Source organism: Apis cerana, linkage group LG15, assembly GCF_029169275.1.
Source record: "Apis cerana isolate GH-2021 linkage group LG15, AcerK_1.0, whole genome shotgun sequence".
NCBI lineage: Eukaryota > Metazoa > Arthropoda > Insecta > Hymenoptera > Apidae > Apis > Apis cerana.
Genome location: NC_083866.1, coordinates 5,926,417 through 5,948,599, shown reverse-complemented (window position 1 = coordinate 5,948,599; position 22,183 = coordinate 5,926,417). Strand labels below are relative to the sequence as shown.

The 22,183-nt window shown below is 24.9% G+C and overlaps 2 protein-coding genes and 6 non-coding genes across 8 annotated transcripts; 2 read left to right on the top strand and 6 right to left on the bottom strand.

Annotated features, from left to right (window-relative positions):
• Positions 1 to 105: 105 nt before the first annotated feature.
• On the bottom strand, positions 106 to 179 carry Trnat-agu (transfer RNA threonine (anticodon AGU)). Its single transcript has one exon. It is a non-coding gene; the product is annotated as a tRNA-Thr (tRNA).
• A 253-nt stretch (positions 180 to 432) lies between these two features.
• Trnas-aga (transfer RNA serine (anticodon AGA)) lies at positions 433 to 514 on the bottom strand. Its single transcript has one exon. It is a non-coding gene; the product is annotated as a tRNA-Ser (tRNA).
• A 530-nt stretch (positions 515 to 1,044) lies between these two features.
• Trnaw-cca (transfer RNA tryptophan (anticodon CCA)) lies at positions 1,045 to 1,116 on the bottom strand. The gene has a single exon. It is a non-coding gene; the product is annotated as a tRNA-Trp (tRNA).
• Positions 1,117 to 4,216: 3,100 nt separating this feature from the next.
• On the bottom strand, positions 4,217 to 4,288 carry Trnaw-cca (transfer RNA tryptophan (anticodon CCA)). The gene has a single exon. It is a non-coding gene; the product is annotated as a tRNA-Trp (tRNA).
• Positions 4,289 to 5,664: 1,376 nt separating this feature from the next.
• On the bottom strand, positions 5,665 to 5,746 carry Trnal-aag (transfer RNA leucine (anticodon AAG)). The gene has a single exon. It is a non-coding gene; the product is annotated as a tRNA-Leu (tRNA).
• Positions 5,747 to 6,072: 326 nt separating this feature from the next.
• LOC107996346 (muscle-specific protein 20) lies at positions 6,073 to 22,111 on the top strand. Its single transcript, XM_062085761.1, has 5 exons — positions 6,073 to 6,272; positions 13,372 to 13,453; positions 19,687 to 19,816; positions 21,443 to 21,563; positions 21,643 to 22,111. Exons 1-5 carry the CDS (start codon positions 6,249 to 6,251, stop codon positions 21,832 to 21,834), a joined length of 549 nt encoding a protein of 182 aa, XP_061941745.1. The 5' UTR covers positions 6,073 to 6,248; the 3' UTR covers positions 21,835 to 22,111.
• On the bottom strand, positions 7,768 to 12,581 carry LOC107996344 (myophilin). The gene is made up of 5 exons (XM_017054346.3): positions 12,480 to 12,581; positions 11,011 to 11,279; positions 9,067 to 9,266; positions 8,848 to 8,968; positions 7,768 to 8,768 (listed from the first exon to the last, which is right to left on the bottom strand). The coding sequence occupies exons 2-5, from the start codon at positions 11,014 to 11,016 to the stop codon at positions 8,586 to 8,588; spliced, it is 510 nt and encodes a 169-aa protein (XP_016909835.2). The 5' UTR covers positions 11,017 to 11,279; positions 12,480 to 12,581; the 3' UTR covers positions 7,768 to 8,585.
• LOC114577335 (U4 spliceosomal RNA) lies at positions 12,943 to 13,083 on the top strand. The gene has a single exon (XR_003697331.1). It is a non-coding gene; the product is annotated as a U4 spliceosomal RNA (small nuclear RNA).
• Positions 22,112 to 22,183: the final 72 nt, after the last annotated feature.

The following is a 22,183-nucleotide window of genomic DNA, read 5'->3' as shown; positions in this document are numbered from 1 at the left end:
TTCATACAATATTCTTACAATATATTTATTTTAAAGGTATATTTTGTAATTATTATACAATATTATATTGTTATCAAGATTAAAAGAAAAATTTAAACATTTAAAAGGCCCCGGGGGGATTCGAACCCCCGATCTCCTGTTTACTAGACAGGCGCTTTAACCAGCTAAGCCACGGCGCCGTATATGATACATTGTTATTAAACATAATAATACTAAGAATATTATATACTTATTATTATAATTAAATATTTTTCATATAATTTTTAAATTATTCTTTAATAATTTTTTAGATATAAATATATAATAAACGAATAAAAATATAATAAAATAATATTAAGATCCTAAGTTAAAAATAAAATTTACAAATATATTTTAATTGTTTATTGTTTTATATTTCATTTTATAAACAATATATAAAAAATATATTAACAACGCAGTCGGTAGGACTCGAACCTACGCTCCCAGAGGGAATCTGATTTCTAGTCAGACGCCTTAACCACTCGGCCACGACTGCTTCGATTCTTATTTGTTATAAAAATATAAATTTAATTTTCAAATTTGGTATATAAAAATTATAATTTAAAATTAATTTATAAAATATGATTACAATTATATTATATTATATTGTGTTATTATATACTTATTTATATATTTAAACATTTTTTGTGTTTTGATATCTTCCATATGGACAGATATCTCATTTTTGTTCTAGATCTTTCTGAAAACGAGTCATATGGTAGTCATATGTTAAATAAACATGTTAAAATTACGAAATTAAAAATTAACTATTAATATAAAATTCTATATTTGTTTATTTACTTAATGTTATATATAAATTAAAGTAAAAATATTTTTAATATATATATATATATATTATTATTATATATATATATATATATATATATATATACATACATATAAAAGTAATATTAGCTTTAAAAATATGTAATTTTGATATAAGAAAATTCAATTCATATTCATTTTATTTTATAAATAAATTATTAATTTAATAATTTATTAATAGAAATAAAAAAAAGGTATCTTTGACCCCGACGTGATTTGAACACGCAACCTTCTGATCTGGAGTCAGACGCGCTACCGTTGCGCCACGGAGTCTTTAAAACATCGATTTATTTATCCTCTATTAACAGTAAATCATAAAAATATATTTAAACAATAATATTGAATTAATAAAATATTAGTAATATACAAGATGAGAAACATTATAACATTTCTTTTTTCTTCAATTGTATCTTTTTTTTTTAAATAATTTTATCATTTTAAATATAATAAGAATATAATTTGAATTTTTTAATTTTTTTTTTATTATATTAAATAATAATATGTGATATATTCGATAATTCGATAATGAACATAAAACATTTGTTAATGTATTATATAATTTAATAGTATATAAATACAATAATCATACAAAAAAAGTTTTAAGATATTATATTTTTATATATGTATGCATATTGTATATAAACGCAACATATACACATATATACAAATATATATGCACAATATGTATCTATTTTTTTGATAATTCAATTTATATTAAGAATCATTCAATATAATAATTTAATTATAATATATTAATATAAAATTAATGTAATTTATATAATTATATGAATGAAATATACAATACTAAAATGTATTATTTTTTCTGTTTTATATATATATAGATTTAAAGATTATTAATAATTATATCATGAATTTAAAGAATTATATAAAATTTTTCTTTTTTCTTTTCATAATATTTTTCTTTTTTTATAATATTTAGAAAATGTTTAGAGAAAGAGAGATTTTGATGGTTCTGATGTGTTCAATAAAACCCACGTAATGCGTGCTCACATCCCGTATGCAAGTCCCGAATTATCCGAAAAACATATTGACTTAGGAAGCTACATTTCTCCCTACGTTGGAAAGAGTTTCGCGCGGGTTGTCTCACAAAGCCCCTCCTAGTATCAGGATATCATGCAGTCATGGAACATTTCTAACCAATATGCTGTTACAATATTCCATCATACCTTGACTTTCGCCCGTGAGGAATTTTTTCAACAGGGACGCATGTAGCTAATAGTAATTTCATAACGATAGAAGCGTTAGTATAAATGTAGAAATGTATATGTATATACATATGTTTCTATATACTACTTGTTATTGCAAGCTTTAGCTATGTAGAAAACAAATTCCCACCATTACTCCGAATCATTAATTTTAGGGGAAAGTTTAATAAGATTTGCATTTGTAAGAAGTGTAGAAATATCATTGAATATTGTGATTGTAAAATAATGAAGAAATATTTTATGAAGAATTGTAATTATGTGTGTGTATGTGTATGTGTGTGTATGTGTGTGTGTATATATATAAACAAGAAACATTATTAATTCCAATTTTGGGGAAAAACAATATTATTGTGTCATGATTTTATTATACACTATACAAATAAGGTTAAATTGCTGATACTATATATTATTAAGTAAAATTTTAAAATAGTAATAGTAAATCACTAGAGATATATTGAAATCATTAATTTATCTAAATTTTTTATCATATTGGATTAACAAATTAATAAATAATGAAAAGAAATTGTGTGAAGAATTGCTATATCACAAAGGTGTTTAAAGGCCATGCGGCTCTTCCTCAAAATTGTGTCTTTCCAATCAGCGGCTAACATAACGAACGTGGAAGTTTTATCTATCGTTTTAATACCCTGCAATAATTCCTGCGTTCCTACTTATAGGTCGGTTAAATTGTTGATTATGTCCATTCTATCTGCTAACTAAAAATTCATTGGAGGATTATAATATATAAACGTGTATTTTTATACATTTTTATATATAATTACATATATATATTTAAATTATTTTTAATATGATACTCAAGTATTAATTCCCTTTTCTTAATATAATATATAATATAATATATAATAATAATAATGTAAATAATGTAATAATGTAAATAGTGATCGCTATTGAAGAATTATGCAACTATTATATATTGTTAATTTAAGAAAAATATTTTTTTTATTGTAATAATTTAATTTATCAATTTTTATTATAAATTTTTATTATAAATTTTAATACATGCAATATTATAAATTTCATACAATTTCAATATTTATGATAATAATAAATATAATAATTTACACATTCTTAAGTTAATAATTAATAATACTTATATACAGTTTTCGATATAATTTTATAAGGATTAAAAATAAATTAGAAATTAGAAATCAGAAATTAAAAATAAAAAAAAATAATCATAAGACTGATATGACGACCGATATAAGGTGAAATTAATATACATAGAAATTTTCGTTCTTTGTAACAATTATTTGTTATATAATAATATTAATAGTTATTTTTAACTATTATTTCGTTAACAGATTATTTCGTTAACAGATTATTTCGTTCCCTGCATATGAAAATGATAATATTTATATTTTTAAAATATGAAAATATTTTTATTACCATTTTAATATAAAAATAAAATATATATATATATATATTGATATGACAATTTTTATCTGTAAAACAGATATATTTATATCTATAATCTATTTTAATCATTTTAATTATTAAGCTTGAAAAATATTTTATTTTTATATGTATAATTTATAATAAATTGCTTTTTTACAAATATTTCATACCAATCATTTATTAAATATTATTATGAAAATAATTGATTTTGGGGAATAATGAAGTATATTTATATATAAAAAAAAGAAAATATATGTAAGTTACACTAATATAGCTTCCTCGACTAACATGTTAACCTAATCTAAGAAGGGGATAAATGAGACAGCCCGCGCGAATGTCGCTCAACTACGAGAAAGGAGAAAAGTAGTTCATTTATGTTATCCTAATATTTTGTGTCTTGTGTGCGGGATGTGAGCATGCATCACATTTGTATTTCTATGTTATATACATAGTTTTTATAATTCTTATAATTTCGAAATAATTTCAAAAAAATATAACTAGATTAATTTCTAGTAAATACTTTATTGTAATTTAAAAATTTAATATTTTTTTATTATAATTTCTTTAATAAAGATTTTAATGCATACTGAAATCTGCATATATTTTCTTAAAATAAGAAAAATTGAAAGAAAAATAATTTAACTGAATTTAAAATAATTTAAAAAAAATTTAACTGAAATATATAATATTTAATACAAATTGAAATAAAAAGAACATGCACAAATGTTATTTGACCCCGACGTGATTTGAACACGCAACCTTCTGATCTGGAGTCAGACGCGCTACCGTTGCGCCACGGAGTCTTTTTTGTTGTATTTATTTAAATGTAGATATAAAATCTAAATATAAAATATATATAAATCAATAATCTACATTATATAGAAATTTAAGGCTCTTGTGCTCTTAGGCTCTTATATTTCTATAAATAGTTCTTTCTGTTCAGATAAATAGAAAAATCAGATTTTTGTTTCATATTCATATTTTTGAAAAATTTAATATGTTTTTTATGTAATTAGAATCGATAATTATTTTATTAATTTTAATTGACTTTTGATTAATTTTAATATAAATAGGAATTAAATAAATAATAATAAGAATTAAATAAATGTTGATTTTTTTGTACATCACAAATACTTTTATATATTTATATATTTTATGAAAAACTTACAACATATATTTTACCATATATTTTAATAATATAATTTTAATATTTAATAAATATTAAATATTTAATATTTTTAAATAATAATTGTTTAATAATAACTAATTGTAATAATAACTTAATAAGTAATGTATGCAATATATAAATGTTCTAAAATATATAAAGACTATCATTTTTAGAATTTATGCAATTTTTAAATTATATTTCCTAAAAAATTGCGAGTGATATTTGATGGAAATATCTTGTATATCCATAGGGTGTGGCTCGTGGTGGCATCTTCAGAATGAAACATCTATTAGGCTAACATATTATTTAGAAGCTTACCACGTCCCAATTGTTGGATCGGTAAAATAGAAAATCATAGAATCGACATAATATATAATTTTAATCATAAAGAAAATCTTTTACTTCTCATTATATTTAATTTATACGTATACTATTTATTTTAACTTTTTTTATATTTTGAATTATTATTCAGTAATAATGAAATAAGTACTTACAAGACATTAACATTCAAAGATAATTAATTTTCTTTAATTTATAATTATATTTGCTAAAAATTTAACACGTAAGTACTATTTTATTTTCGTTTATATATGAACGAAAATTATTAAATCATAAGATAAAAAAATGTATTGAATCATAGTTCTGTTCTGTAATATAAATACTCGTTAATACATATAAAAAGTATATGTAAATTAAATATTTATTTAAAGTATATGATGTGTATGATAAACATATACAGCCATTTCATTAACATGTTAATATATAGTTTATAAAAGAAAGCGTTGTTAGCAAGTATTGTTATTCATGGTAAAGAAATAGAAAAGCTCTTTTTATAATTTAGTCTCCTAATAGGTGTGAATCATGATGCCGCGTGCCGGCGCAACTCATTGCATCTTTAAGAAAATTCCTTCATCGTCATTTTTCATTAACTGTAGATTTGCAAAGATTGAAAAAATGTAATTTCTATAATAATCTATATAAAATTATTGAAAAATAAGACAAAATAAAATATGGCAGCGGTGGGATTCGAACCCACGCCTCCGAAGAGACTGGTGCCTTAAACCAGCGCCTTAGACCGCTCGGCCACGCTACCGTTGTTATATGTGATTTTTATGTAGATACTATGTGGAAATATGACTAATATTTATAAAATAAAATTATATTTTACATGGAATATCAAGTTATTATTATGTTTCTTATTATTTATTTAATTTTATATATTTGTATCGAAATAGAATTATAAAAAAAAAATTTTCAAAAAGGAATATGTAAAAAAATACATTTTGAAAGAAATTATAAAAATGTGTTAAATTATTTTTAATCAATGAAAAATAATGTTTATGTGATTCTTGAAACATATTTTCCAAAAAATATCATATTTAGATATTCATGTGTGATGAGTATCAAGGTAGGTGGTGAGTAAGTGATCCATATATAGAAGCGTCTCCACATTCACTAACACGAATACATACCTATCATGCATATATACGCAGCACGGTGGCCGAAGCGTACACTTTTTGAGCTTGAGTTGCTTAAGCTCTACTAACGTTTCCATCGTTTTGGCATTACAAAAGCACTTGCAAACAGTATTCATCATGCCTGGACGTCCACTCTGGCAAGTAAGTTGTATGAAAAAGAATTTCATATATAATTTTATATAATTGGAGCATATTTAATTAATTTTTAGGCAATAAAAATAAAAATAAAGTGAAATTATTTATATTAATTGATATTAATTATATATATATAATCTTTAAATTACATTCAATTATTGATTCATGATAAATTTATAATAAAATATATAATAAATATATAATAATTTTCTATGATAAATGAAATTATATCAGAAATATAAATTAATTATGATTTTAAGTTGAATAGATAAATATGAAAAAATATTTTTTTTTTGCTTTATCCACATATTTATAATTTAAAAATTAATTAATTTATAAAATCACGCATTTTATATATTGCAATTCAAAGTATATTATATTTATTGAAATTTTTTGTCGTCTTTTTTTTTTAAACCGCATTTTGAAATAATAATATACGTGAAAAATACCTAATTATTAAAAAAATTGTTTTACAAAGTATATAATAATATTAAAAAGTTCTTTAATATATTGAAAGATTGTTTTTTTTTCAAATATTTGATTCAATATTCAAATCAAAGTATTTTCGTCAATGTTTTTAATTCTAGAAAATCTGTAAACAATGAATCATTTGATATATTAATTATTCATATTATATTTGATAAATAATCTTGATTTATATTTATACTTTTAAACTAATTATAATTATAAAATCCATTCCATTTTTCTGTAGTTTTACAAAATTTTACAATCTTTTAATAATATTACAATATAATATAATATAATATAATATAATATAATATAATATAAAATTTAATTACATATTTTGATAAATTATCAAGTGTTGTGAAATATAAATACTTGATATGTTAACGATATCATAACGCAAATTCACCGTCAGTCGAATTCATACGCGTATCTGGTATACTACGAGTATCCAAAAATAACTGAAAGGGGTTAAGACATGCCAAACTAAATAAAAGTTTGAATTAAATTCTATAATATAATGATGTCGAAAAAAGAGAAAAGAGATTAAAAAATTTATGTCATGATAATGAATGGTGCAATGTATATTTACAAACAAATCATAAATATTTTAATAATTGATATGCTTAAATTAACTTTTCTATTTATTCTTTAAAAGCATATTTAAATCTTTTGAAACTAAGAGAAGAAAGGAACAAATAAAACACTAAAATGATTTCTCCTGAAATTAAATAATGATTAAAAATTCAGAACAAAATAATATATTACTTTTTTGTTATTTAATATGATTTATGATATTTTAGAAACAGTCATTATATTTATATTAGTTATGTGAATGTTTGCCAAAAATTTAACACTTTACTCTACTTTACTAATAAGAAAAAATCACAATTTTTTTAACTTTCTTTTTTCTAAGATTATAATATAAATGAAATTAAAAATTTAAATGTTTAAATATTTCAGTATCATGTTCATATTATCAATTATAATTATGATGTATAGTTATTATGTATAGTGATTATGAATTTGAATGATGTAATAATATAAAATAGCAGTGTTGCTTTTTTATTTTGTACAATTATTATTTACATAGTATTAGCAAATTATGTGAGAGTAATAACAATCTTAGAAAAGATATTACACTATTTATTCAGATTGATAAAATAATCTTCAATATAAGAATTTATATAAAATTTTATATATAAAATAATTGTGAAATTATATATAATTGCTATTTATAAATTTAATTTATATTTCACATGATATAAACATAATTTATTTAGAATTTTATCATATTTCTTATTTTTTTCAATAAATATTCATGAAAGATAAATTAATATTCAATGTATTGCATACCTATATCGTGTTGTATATACGTATAATATGTATACGTTTAATGTTGTATATTTAATTTATCTATATATGTAATTATAATGTAACGTGTATTAAGTGTCTGCTTTTTTTAATTATAGTTTATCAACACATTTCACATTTATGTATATTGAATACATAATAATGAAATTTCGTATAACATATAACGTATAACATATAACATCGTAATATTATACGTATATTGAGATTATAGATTACACTGTTGTAATATCTAGAAGATAAGATTTTTATTCGACGAGAAAATAAAATACCGATTTAGTTGAATTTTTTTCAGATCAGCTATAGATTAGTGACTAAATATTTAAAATTGATTGCTAATTGCATTTTTCAACCATATACATTTTAAGATCGATAAGTAGATAGAAGAAGTAGATGGAAGAATATTTATATCTATGTAAATGTTTATATAGATTTTTGTGTTTTTATAAGTTTATAATGTATTTTTTACGCATTTTAGAAAATTTACATGTGTCGAGTATTGCCAAATCCACCATGACCAGCTTGACTAGCTCCTTTGTTGTATCCCATTTGTAAATTGAGATGGCCCTCGCTTGCTCGAAGCTGATCTTCTGAGAATAATCGTTTGTTTTCTTCGGCCATTTTTGGTCCTAGACGTGGACCTGTATATTCAGGATGCTTTTGTGTCTATAGAGAAAAAAATCATTGAATCTTTTATTTATTCTTCTCTGAAATTTCAAAATTAAATTAATTTTACGATACTTACTATCCTGCCCAAAGCATAAAGACACAATGTAACCTGTGGAATATTGCGCTTTTCAAAAAGATCAGCTGTTTGGAAAATTTCCTCTTGCGGAACGCCATATTCTTTAATGGCTGCTTGGAATCTAACCAAAAATAACGATAATATTTATTAATTGCAAATTATTAATGAAAAGATGTAAATTTAAATTGAAATATAATTTGAATTATTATAAGTATATACCTCTGAACATTTTCCATAAGTTGGAAATTAGTTCCTTTGGTCTGAATCTTTTTTACCGAACCAGGCGCCAATTTATTAATAAGCTTGCACAGAATCACTCCATTTTTGAGTATATCTTCGTAATTTCCAGGTGGAAGTTTTTCTCCTAAGACGGTTTCGATCCATGTTAAAATCTCATTCTCTTGTTCCTTGTTACGTGCCTAGAAACCGGAAGTTTTATTTTTGTCAATTGTATCCTCTTAAAATAGAATCGTATGGCGGATATTGTGGCACAGATATCGATTTAGGAGTCAGGGATGATCCAGCGAAGTGTTGCCGGGCAATTTAAAAATGTCAGAGACAGAAATAGATCGCGAGGATATTACGTTACCGCGGGTATTAAGCAAACATCGAAAATAAAATACGCCGACCGATTTATTGGCTTTTATTAAAACTGGCAAGAAGCAACAATGTTCGGCCACCTGTTTCTGTGCCGTGTGAATCTCCAATTTTACTAATTTCTGGTAAAATTGTTTGGTAAGACGAAATTATCTATATTTCTGGCATTCTGACAATTGTTTCGTTTTTACGATTTTTTTTATAATATTTTCTGTCTTTTAAAATGATCGTACGATGTAAAAGAAACTTAAAAATATCGAAATACCTTTTAATCGATAATTATATTTCACAATGTTTTCTCATATAATGATCTCTTTTTCATAGTTAGAGATTATCGAGAAGGGAACATGGATATGAACATTTTTCTCTGATAAATCTAAGCAATTTATCAACATCTTTTGCATCGATCTATAATGCCAACGAATTGACGTAAATAAAATCTGGCATCTATCTATTTACGATAAATCAGTATTTATAGCAAAAATAAGCTCCAATACATTACGATTTTCCACGTGAGTTTGTCTTGAATATTTCAACGATTGCATCGTGTTACTAGAAGTCTATTTCTATTTGATCGAAAAATAAGGATCAATGATGATCTTGCAAGAAAATGTTCGGGATATCTGCAATGTATCAAGTCTTTCGAAGCAATGTAATCTTCTTCGAACACTCTCGAGATCGTATTTTAAGCTTTATTCTCAAGGGACGTGATGTTTTCATTCATTTCTATCTCAAAAATCTGATGCAAAAATTCATTAAATTTTCGAGTCTTCAGTTTTTACTCCAGTAATTTTGACTACTGATCAAAACAAATATCCATTGATTGTTTTTGAAAATGCACGAAAGATTCGCTTCATTAATCGAACGTATTTAATAATAAATTATATTTGAAGTTTGAAATACAATTAATAATCAAAATTGATCAATAAATTTTTAGAAAATAAAGCAAAAATTTCATTATAAATTTTAAATCTGGAAGAAGTTATTGCAATAATAATTTTTTCCAGTTTCTTGAATTAACGGCTTGAAAATACTGTTAGAATATATATATATATATTACGTAAAATTATTTATCTTAGGATATAAATATTCCGAACGAGAAGAAGGAGATACGCGTCAAAATCGATCGCTATTACAAATTAGAAAATTTCGAATTTTATTATTTTTTTTTTCGTTTTTATTATGCATTGATTGGATTAAAAACAAATTGTTGCAAACACTTATTTTATCTTTCAAGTACAATATCTTTCAAACTCTTTATATTTCCTACATATATGTATTAATTTTTTTCTTTACAATTTTGGAATATCGAATTAATCCAAAATTTTGGGAAAATCGCCAGAAATAACCCAAAATCTATTGTAATTAGGACTCTAAAATAAGGAAATAAATGTGAAAATAACGGCAATAAAACCTAATAAACGGCAATAACATAATTAATTAAAAAAATTATTCATTCTTGTTATAATCCCATTATATCGTTATTTGACGAATTATCGTCAAGATATTGCGATTCCGCATTGCATTATTTTCATGTGGAACGTACACAGGATAATGAACACATACCGGCATATTTCCTTATTTTCCTTTTGTTGAATGCCGCCGATGTTGCCACAGAGATAATGTGCGCTTTTCGTTGAACGAGTTTTGAACGATGACGCTGACTAGAGACTAAGTCAGACGCTGTGCGTCTCGACGCTATATGCCGATATCCCCTCCGTCGCATCTTTTCCACCGACATTCAGAAAAGAGTGTTTTTTGGCCGGTTGCCCACTGGGTATTCCCATATTCCCGCCCACGATCAGATCTTGACACTGCAAACCCTATTTACTAGACTAAACGAGAATATATAATGTTTTTAATGATCGAAAAAATTCATTTTTTTTCGCTTATTATTTTGTAATCAATTTATTATTTCTAAAGACTTTTAAATAATAGAATATCAAAATTTAAAAAATATGCAACATATTTATAATATTATAAATTTATACATATTATAAATTTAAAAAATATGATCAACATTTAATTAGAATTAATAGAAGATTCAGGAAATGATGATTTTAAAATGAAGAAAATACAGATTTTAATTTTTTTTTTTTGTATCATTTAGTTATATAAAATTAGTTTCAAAAACCTTTTGGTTATATATCATAATTGAGTCACAATTTTCTTCGTATAGAGGAAAGATTGAATTGCTTATTTTTATATTTCATATCAAAGACGTTTTCTTTTTCTTTCCTCTTAACTTTTGTGCAAATAATTCTGCTTTTACAGTTCTTTAATTCCATGTAATTTTATATATAGCGTTTCGATAAAATTAATTACCAAATTCTCGAAATATTAAGTGACTAAGTATCAAAAATAACATATGCAATTTTAAGAATAGGAAAGGGAATAATCTGAAACTGGAGTTGAAGTTAAAGTTCATAATAAACGACTAAATATTTGTCTAAATATTTGTTTTATTGTTAAATGCTGATGTTATTGATGTCATGAACGGAAGAAATCTGTGATTAATGACAAAGTTGTGGAAAAGTTCGAACAAGTGGGTGTTTTTTTTGACTATGAATGATGTTTAACTGGTCCGTGGATGAACGCCAGATGAAAGACACCGATAACAGCAAGACGCTTGTAATTTCTGGATTCTGGCCACTTCGAAGGGTGAGGCCACCGCCGAGTTTAGATTTCATCAATCGACGCTATTTCCAAATTTATCGTAATACAACAGAATTGCGTAAATGGCTGGAGCGAATATTCATATTTGCGATCTTTATATCGGGATTGAATTACATAACAATATTATTTAATAATAGTGTTAATGTGATTATTAATTTCTGAAATCTTTAATAATTGTATCTATTTAGAATATTTTTCTTATGGCCAAAAAAATGATTTTAATTTAACACTTTTTGCGAGATTGATTCTTTATTTAATTGATTCCGAAATATTAAAATGAAAAAAGTTAGTTGAAAATTGTTGGATTATTTTGTTTCATTTGGAATTAAAAGGAACAAGAAAAAATATGTAATACTTACATATTATTTGATTAAAGGAGAGAAAGAATGGAGTAAGATTCCATTATATAGCGTCCTTCCACGTACTTAACATGCTACCTCTTGCTTTCGTGTTTTCCTATGACAATGCATTTCCAATAAATACTTAACGCATCCCTTGACTTGCAGTTAATTGCAAATATATTGTTCATAGATAGTACCTGAAAAATTGAATTCAAGAAAAAATCATATTTTAGATTTATTTATATGTATTTATAATAATACATTATTAAAAAAATATCTTGAATAATTTCTTAATATATGAAATTAAAATTATATTTATTTATTCATATTTTATATTTAAAATATACGTAGTTTCGTGCCTACATTCACTCGCATTGTTAGTTACTCATCTTGCTACGAGATGGCGTCGAGGAAGAAAGGATTCTCACTGTCGAAAGATTACGCCAGTGTTATTAGTAGGGCTGAGGAAGATAGAATCGTTAGCTTTGCGCAGTGGCGATATCGTAACCAATGAGGTTCTACCGAGGTGCGATTATTGCTAGTTGAAAACTTTTACCAATACCCCGCCATGACGATGTGAAATACCATCGGCTACGGCAATTTTTGAAAGTTTCTGCGGAAACTGATAAGTTTGTTACAAAAACAGAAATCATTACAGGGAAAGATATGCAGTTTGTTTTATAAAGAAATTTTACATGAGAATTGAGTGCATGTAGTAGATAAATGAATATGAATTTAAAATTTAATTAATTTATAATTTTTAAAGCTATTTTTAAACTTAACATTACAATGAAAATATTGATTATCATTAAATCATGATAAAAGAAACTATTAAGCGTACTAATACATAAAATTATTAATATCATTAAAAAAATATTAAAATAATTTTTAAAATACATTTTGATTATAGGTTGCTGGCAAGCGAGAACCGAACCAAGAAGCCGAAGCTCAACAATGGATCGAACAAGTAATTGGAGAAAAATTTCCAGCAGGTATGATCATTAATTTTTTAATATTTGATCATTTATTTTTAAGTTTAAGATAAAATGAATTGAAGTTTATCAATAATGTCATTCCCTTGCTTCACATGCTATCATATATGAACTCCTGTTCTCCGGAGGTGGTGCAGTTCGAAAAGCGTGTCAATAACACCACCCCCGTTCAAGATCAGTGCAACGCATACAAAGGCTAACTTTAACCCTATAATATCCGGATACGAATGTCAGACTGCGTGACGTAGTAAAGGTTAAACTTGTTGACTAGGTCAGTTATTGGAATATATGAATATGATATATATTTCATAATTCCAATATATGAATATATTTATAAGTGTACAGTACAAAAATTTATAATTAACAATAATATTTAAGAACAATCTAAAATGAAACAAAAGATTAATAAAAAAAAATTTATAAGGAAAATAGTAACCTTGATTTTATATATTCTTATAAATTCTTATAAATTTATATATTAAATAATAATTATTGATCGTAACAAGCTAATATTGGAACACGAATGGAGAGCGAAAGGTGGTTGGTGACAGGAGCTGTTAAGGGTAATTTCATCCTCCATTTATCGATGTTCTCCTAATAAAACGCGCGCTTTGTTACGTCATTCGAGTCACCCTATTGAACGGGAACTGAATAACAACCCCTACATCGAACGTGTACCCCTGGTTTGAGAAATACGTCAGGCGACGATGCAATGCCGTGTTGAACATATGACCATATATCTTTACTCGTATAACGATTAATTGTTTAAGAACAATATTTGAATTAAGATAAATAGAATATTTAATATTTTTTATGTTTGTACGATATCAGATTGCAATATTTTAAAATTAAAAAAATTACATTCTTATTTTTAAAACTTTTATTTGATAAATTTGATTCCTAAAATAAATAATTATTATATTAGCATAAAAGATAATTAAATTCCATCATAAAACTAAGTTTTGTATTATGTCACAAATTATCCCTTAATATTATGTAGTATAAGTTCCACCCACAGCAAGAAATAGCTCCACACGATGATGCAAGCCGGATATTTGAAGCTTTTGATGTTATTGACTCGTTTAAAATTGAACTTAGACAACTGCTTCAGTTCGTTGCCTTTATCTTCCACCCACATTTTCATCCTTCTAATTTATCCCTAGTATTGCTGACCTTCGATGACCTGCAATCGAATTGGTATTTCAAGATTCTCGAGTCTTCCAATTGTGGATGTTAGCCTGTTCCTGGAAGCTCGTGTGGCATGCTGGACACGACCCTTGTATAGTTTGCATACTTAGAAATATTATTTAAACGAGAGAAAAATTACATATTATTTGAATATTAAAATTTTTTTAATAATTTTGAAGATTTATTTGAGTATAAAACTTTGAATATCTTAAAATAAATTTTTTTAAATCAAATCAATTATTTCTTTATATAATACAATAATTATTTAATTATATCATGTTAAATGATTGTGAAATTAAGATTGTAAAATATTAAAACAATATCAAAAGTTATCTTTCTATGATGATTCGAAATTGATAATATAAATTGAAATTAGATTTTTTATTATTAATTGCATAGACAATAAGTAAAATAAAACTGAACTAAAGGATCCGTTAAACGATTTTTAACAATCACTTGCCGACGACGTATATTGATTTAGCGTCATCTGTTCATCATGTTACGTCGTAAGGACGCCAATGTATCAGGATCGCATATGAGAGTCTGGATAGTCAAGTCAAACATTGCATTGTGTCATTTCTCGTATCGATCTTCTTGCGATTTTCTGAAACAAATTTAAATTTAAGAATCATTTATAATAATCAAACTTTTATTATTTTTAATTTATTTAGTAAATTTATAAAAAAATTTGAAACAAATATGTTAAATATTATATTTTAAAATTTATATGTGTATATATGCAATTATGTATGTATATATATATATATATACTGTAAGTTCCATATACATATATTATATTCCATATATATATATATATAGAACTTACAGTATTATGCATTTATTGTAAATTCTAATTTAAATTTTCATAATAATCATATTTTATTTTTTTCAATATTTAATTTCTGTTATAGATAAATAATTTTTAAAATTATTTGTAACAAAAATACAGTATCATTCGATTATTTCCTTTCTTTAATTATAGCACTTTATATTTTCACATTATTGAAAACATTCTAAATACTAACAAGAAGAAATCCAAGAATTTGAAAAAGGGAAGTGTCAGTCATCAGTTCGTCACAGTGGTACAAGTAACTTGCTTACACCAGGATACTAGCAGATGTTTGAGGGATTTATGGCTTATTCGCCACATATAAGCGTCAATGTATTGATTCTTATACCCATAGTATATTTTTTTTCTTCTTATAAGATAATTCTAGCACAGACATTGAACATCTTGTCTGTGATTTTTATAAATAGGAGCTATCGATATGTCAAAGTACTCGTCACGAAACGTTGCGTGATGTCATAAAAGCTCGCAGTTACTAGGGTAGTAACGAGGGCTAGTAGATGAATTTATGGCTTTCCCGCCGACCAGGGCTGCTTTCCATGTATTCGTCTAAATTTCGTTGTGTTCGTTCAGAAAATAAGAATATTTTCTTTCGAAGAAATTGCAATTTATTCGGTTAAAAGATTGAAGAGAAATGTCAACGAATGTCAGTTGTCCGTCAGAAGATCGTCAATGACGTCATTCTGAGACTAACCTACCAGGATTACAGCCCGAGGGTAGATTTACGATCAAAAGCAACAGGTAGTAGCTTCAGATTGTATTTCATTTAAATATAGCTACCTATAGAGATTTTAATTAATCAATGATTTACATTAACTAATACTTTATAATTTTGCACGAATATTTTATGATATAGAATAAAATAAATTTGTATAAAATTGTAATTTTAGATTAAAAAAAAATTTATTTAAATATAAAAAAATCTCTTTATAATTTTTAATTTTTATTTTTTATTGAGATTATTAAAAGTGTAAGAATTTAATCAAGGATCATAAAGAGTTAATTTATTAATTATTATAGTTTAATAATGTATTATAAGAGAAAAGATTGATGATAGAATTTTATTTATTATAAAAATAAAAAAAAAGTGACTTCTATGTGTAAGAAGATTTGTTCCCGCGAAACCTGTTGCTCGCTGGCAATCGTAAATTCAAGCCGGGGATGTTGTCCTGATGAAAACGGTGTGTTTGACGTCTTTATGACATGAAACTGACGTTAAATCGATACTGACACAAGCGTGTTTATTGAAATTCATAGATTCATTCCTACTAAAAATTTCGTTTCTTTTTATATTAATAGTTAATAATCTTATGCATCTTTTTGAATTGTTTTATTTTTAATTTTTTTTTATATTTTTAATAAGAGATAGATAGGAGATATGTATCTATATTTGTTTAAATAGATTAAATATTACAATATGCGTTCTTCCCATGTTTTTTCATAATTAACTATTATCGTTTCAATTATATTACTCAATATTTATTATTATTTCTTTAAATATAATAATATTATTTTTATACAATTTCTGAAAAAAACATATATATATATATATATATATATACAAAAAATACATTTTAATATGTTTTATCGATTTCATATCAAACTGTCGAGACATGACGACTATGACGTGTTAACGGAACAGGATACTATCGGGGATGGTAATAGTTTCCGATTCACCAATACATATTATTGCAACTCGATATTTTTTTGATACATAGTATCGGATATGAACAAAGACAGCAATAAGACACACAACATCTGAAAAATATCAGGCTAGCATCATATTACTATTTGCTCAAATACTAAAGAAAACGGTGAAGAATCATAATAGAAAAGTCGGTCTAGATCTGGAAGGCGTTCAATTGATTTTCTGTCATCTTCTTGCGTTTACGACATCTCATCGTGTTTCAATATTACCAGGAATGTATCAGTATATCACGCTTGTTTGTGTTCTATTTGCCCGCGTTCATCTGGAGGTGGATGCTGGATACTGTCACCCTCGGGCTGTTTCCTGGATATTGTGGAAAAGCGACTGGTTTGCTTGATTCATTTTATATATAGCTGAAACATACATAGTATTATTTCTTCTTATAAGATAAATTATTTCTATAAAAGAAATATTTTTATTGCATTTACAACATAAAAAATTAATTTTATCTTTTAAAAAAAATTAGTTTAACTATATATATATATATATCTTTACATATCATATCATATATACATATATGATATGACATATCTTTAATAAATTTTGGTAGTAAATAAGATTTAAAAAATAATCTTGTTATAAATAATTAGATAAATTTTTTAAATATTAAATATATTCTGTTTATGGAAGTTATTGTTTATATAATTGTACAATATTATAATTGTTTATTATAATTGTACAATATTCATAATCAATATTCATAATAAATATAAATATATATGTAAATATATGATATATGATGTATAAATTACTATTCTTATTATTTAAAAATTAAAAATTAATTAAGAATTAACTGAATAGTAATATGTATTAATTGATGCTGATCAATTGTCGAATACTTATCAATCGAAAATTCAAGAACACGACCAGTTTTATATTAGGCGAACAGATTTTGGGGTAAGCATACAATGGCATCCCCTCCATTGCAAAACCACGTGACACGTTGTCCTTATAAGATCAGGATAGTAGTCCTTTGAACAATCAATTCTTGTCCTAAAAATTTTTTGAAAGAATTATATAATAAATTATACAGATATTAATTATTGCAAACAACATATACATATTTGTATTGTAATATATAACAAAACAAAAAAGTTAAGAAATATTTACTTGTAAGTATAATGTTATAATTTCTCATAAAGTGATTTTTCTTACATTTCTATATAATATATAGCTTCAGTGTTTATTTCTATACAAAATATATATGTAAGAAGAATTACTTGCTCACTATGTTTTCTTAATAACTCTGTAACTTTCATATTCATAGATGCTGCATATATTATTCATTATTACTATTGTGTATAATCGACATATAATCTATATATATATATATATATATATATATATGTAAAATATAAAATATAATCGATAAGTTTTATCTTAGAATGTTGAAGTCTTTATTTAAACATTCATTATTTGCATTTCTATTTTTATTTTCCTTCAGATATTATTTTATCTAACACATTTTAATAACACACTTATTTTAATAACAAATGCTTTCATACATATATAAGTAATTTATATAGGAGAACCAACTGTTGCGCTCATCGACTGCAGCGCTTCATTGTTCACGTATCGATACAATTTATAAAGTCGCTCACCAGAGAGCGTAGTATGTCAATACATTCGATATATCGAAACGTACGTATCGAATTAGTAGGAAAACTTGACAATAAACGATACATGTTTGACATCGATATATGAGCTCTAGTCAGATGCTGGGTTCCTGGCAATTTGAGATGTAGTGTGTCTTTCGAATGGCGACGAGATTGCTTCAACGCACGAGTCACGACGACTGCAAGACAATGATGGCGTTGATCGAGACACATGGTTGGAGACCAAAAAAAAAAAAACGAACAGAAGACGGAGGCGGTTTTTCCTGATCTTTCGGCCGACTGGTAAAAAATGCCATGCCCCCTTGGCGCGCCTCTTGGCATAATGGGATGCCATAAACGAGTGCTGGTGCACGCAGTTTCTGTTATTATTTCGCGGCAATCTCGATAGCAGTAGTAGAAGGGGAAGGATAAAACAAGAAAAACGACTGTTGGCATTCATTTGAACCGATAATTGGCCGGCCAACAATGAAAATCAATGGCTGACACGAAATGCGCATGTCATTTGCTGTAGTACTTTAAAAGTTACGCTTTGTCCCGGGAAAAGTGAGATTTATTTTTCTGTTATCCTGATGCTACTGTGGTTCGTGGCATTCTTTTCATTATTAGATTTCCTTTTTTCCCTTAATTATATCGATTACAGAAAAAAAACAATCATTTTAATTTAATAGGTTAAGGAACAAAGATGAAATTCTTTTTTTTCATTCATCTTCTTTTATGTTCTTAATACTATATTAATAATATTCTCTATATTAATATATATATATATATATATATATATATATATATATATATATATATATATATATATATATATATATATTAATATATATATATATATATACTCTATATTAATTAATGGAATATATGCTTTTAGGTGTGACTTATGAGGATGCTTTGCGAGATGGTGTATTGCTCTGTAAACTTATGAACAAATTGCAGCCAGATCTCATCACCAAAATCAATACATCTGGTGGTGATTATAAGATGATGGACAATCTTAATCAGTATGTATTGCAAGAAATATAAGAATTATGTTGCATGGATGAATACTTGAAATATTATTGATATTTGAAATTAATATTTAAGATTGCAATGAAAATTGAATATTAAAATAAGATTTAATTTTCACTAATTTACATCACTACTAGTGAGCTTTCTTTGATATCATGCTTTCCTGTTGTACAGTCGAGTTTATGCGATCGACAGTGTTTTACTCTCGATTCAATCTATCGAAGTCGAGAGTATTGGTCACGTAGTCGTTCAGATCGAGAGATCAAACGATATGCGATTATTGACTTCAAATCGATGCTCTTAGCGCGAAATTTTAGTTGTCTCATTCTTTCTTGTATTAGCTGATAGCCTGATAAAAAAGTATTAATAAAGTCCGAGGTTGGAATCATTACACAATTATTCTACAAAGATAAAAAATATATCATTTGTTATTTCATAAAAAGATCTATAAAATTATCGTAATAAAGAGTTCATATTTATTAAAAAAAATGTAATTAATACAATTTGATAAAAATATTTTTGTATTTATTATATTTCAATTTATATCATTTAATTAATTATTATTTATAATTTTTATTTATAAAAAATTTAATTATAAAATTAAAATATTATTATTAAAACTTTGATAAAAGATTTGTTCGTTTTATTTAAAAGTTAATTTTAAGATAATTAATATTATGTTTAAATAAATATAACAAAAAAAATGAAATGCATAAGATATTTTCAATAAAGCTTTGTGCAAGATTTTAGTAAAATTCAATAAACGTGACATTTGTTATATCTGACTACGATGATGCGTGCGCATGTCGGCAATTGGCGCGTTTCAATGTTTAAGAGCGCTTTCCTGAGTAGTGGGGCGAACGATGCGCAGCGCGGCCACTCCGCATTACTCCCTTTTTATGCGGAAAGCAGGAGTAACATAGAGGTTAAGAATCTTCATCATGTATGCTTCTTTTGTTTCTACATTCCTTATACTCGGAGAGTTCATTAATACTGGCCTGCCTCAAGTTTCTTATATTACGTAGCTGTGTCGAAGCCGACAAAATGGCAGTTCCACGCATGTAATTTATATAATGTATTATATCTGTTAAATTCATATTTATGATTTATAAAATGAAAATATGATTAATAAAATAAAAAATATAATATTAATATAAAATATTTTATTTTATATTATTAATTTTAACATTTTTATTTTTTAAATTATATATAATTAATTATATGTATTAATATTAATATAAAATATATGAATTAATATAATTGAAGTTAAAAATATTCTTACATTATTGTATATATATTCTTGTATTATATATACAATATATTAATAATATATATATATATAATATTAAATAATTTAATTCCGTGATGTTTCATATATCTGCTTGTTTAATAGAAAATTACTATCATTATATAATATATAATTTTTATAAGTTTAAAGAGATTTCAATGATTATTACACATATTATTATTACATATTTGGATTAATTATTTGTCGTTCAATTCTATCTTGTTGTTAATTAGGTATGTCTTTTGTTTGGAAAAGTAAATTTCAATGACATTATTATATATTATTTTAGACATTTATAATTTATAATTTATTTTAAATTTTATTATTTTAGATTTCAGAAAGCGTGCATAAAATACGGAGTGCCAGATGTAGATTTGTTCCAAGCAGTTGATCTTATGGAAAGGAAAAATATCGCGCAAGTGACCAATACTATTTTTGCTATCGGCCGCACAGTAATAATCTTTATTGAATATATTTTTTTGTATATTATAAAAAAGAAAATAATAATAATAATAATAAATGAATTTTCAGACATATAAACATCCAGAATGGCGTGGTCCATGGCTGGGGCCAAGACCTGCAGAAGAAAATAAACGACATTTCACAGAAGAACAATTAAGGGCTGGTGAAGGTTATATTGGTCTTCAAGCTGGTACCAATAAAGGAGCCACTCAAGCTGGACAAAACTTTGGAGCCACAAGAAAGATTCTTCTTGGAAAATAATATTTATACAATATTTTGAAATATTTTTAAAGTTTTAATAATTCAAAATTAATTTTAATCAAAATGTTAATTAATATTTTTAGAAAGAATATGATTAATTATATTAACAAAAAATTATATTTATATTTATTATTTAATTTCTTAATTGTTATAATAGATTATAATGTATAGAAGTTGAAGATTAACCATTTGTTAAAAATACTTATTTTCGCAGATATGATATTTGTAAATAACAATTTCACGGTAATATATATTCAATAAATTCTGTTTGATTATATTTGTTCAATATTTCTTATAAAAATTGTTTCTATGTTGAGAGAATAAAGTATATAATATACAATATAATGTG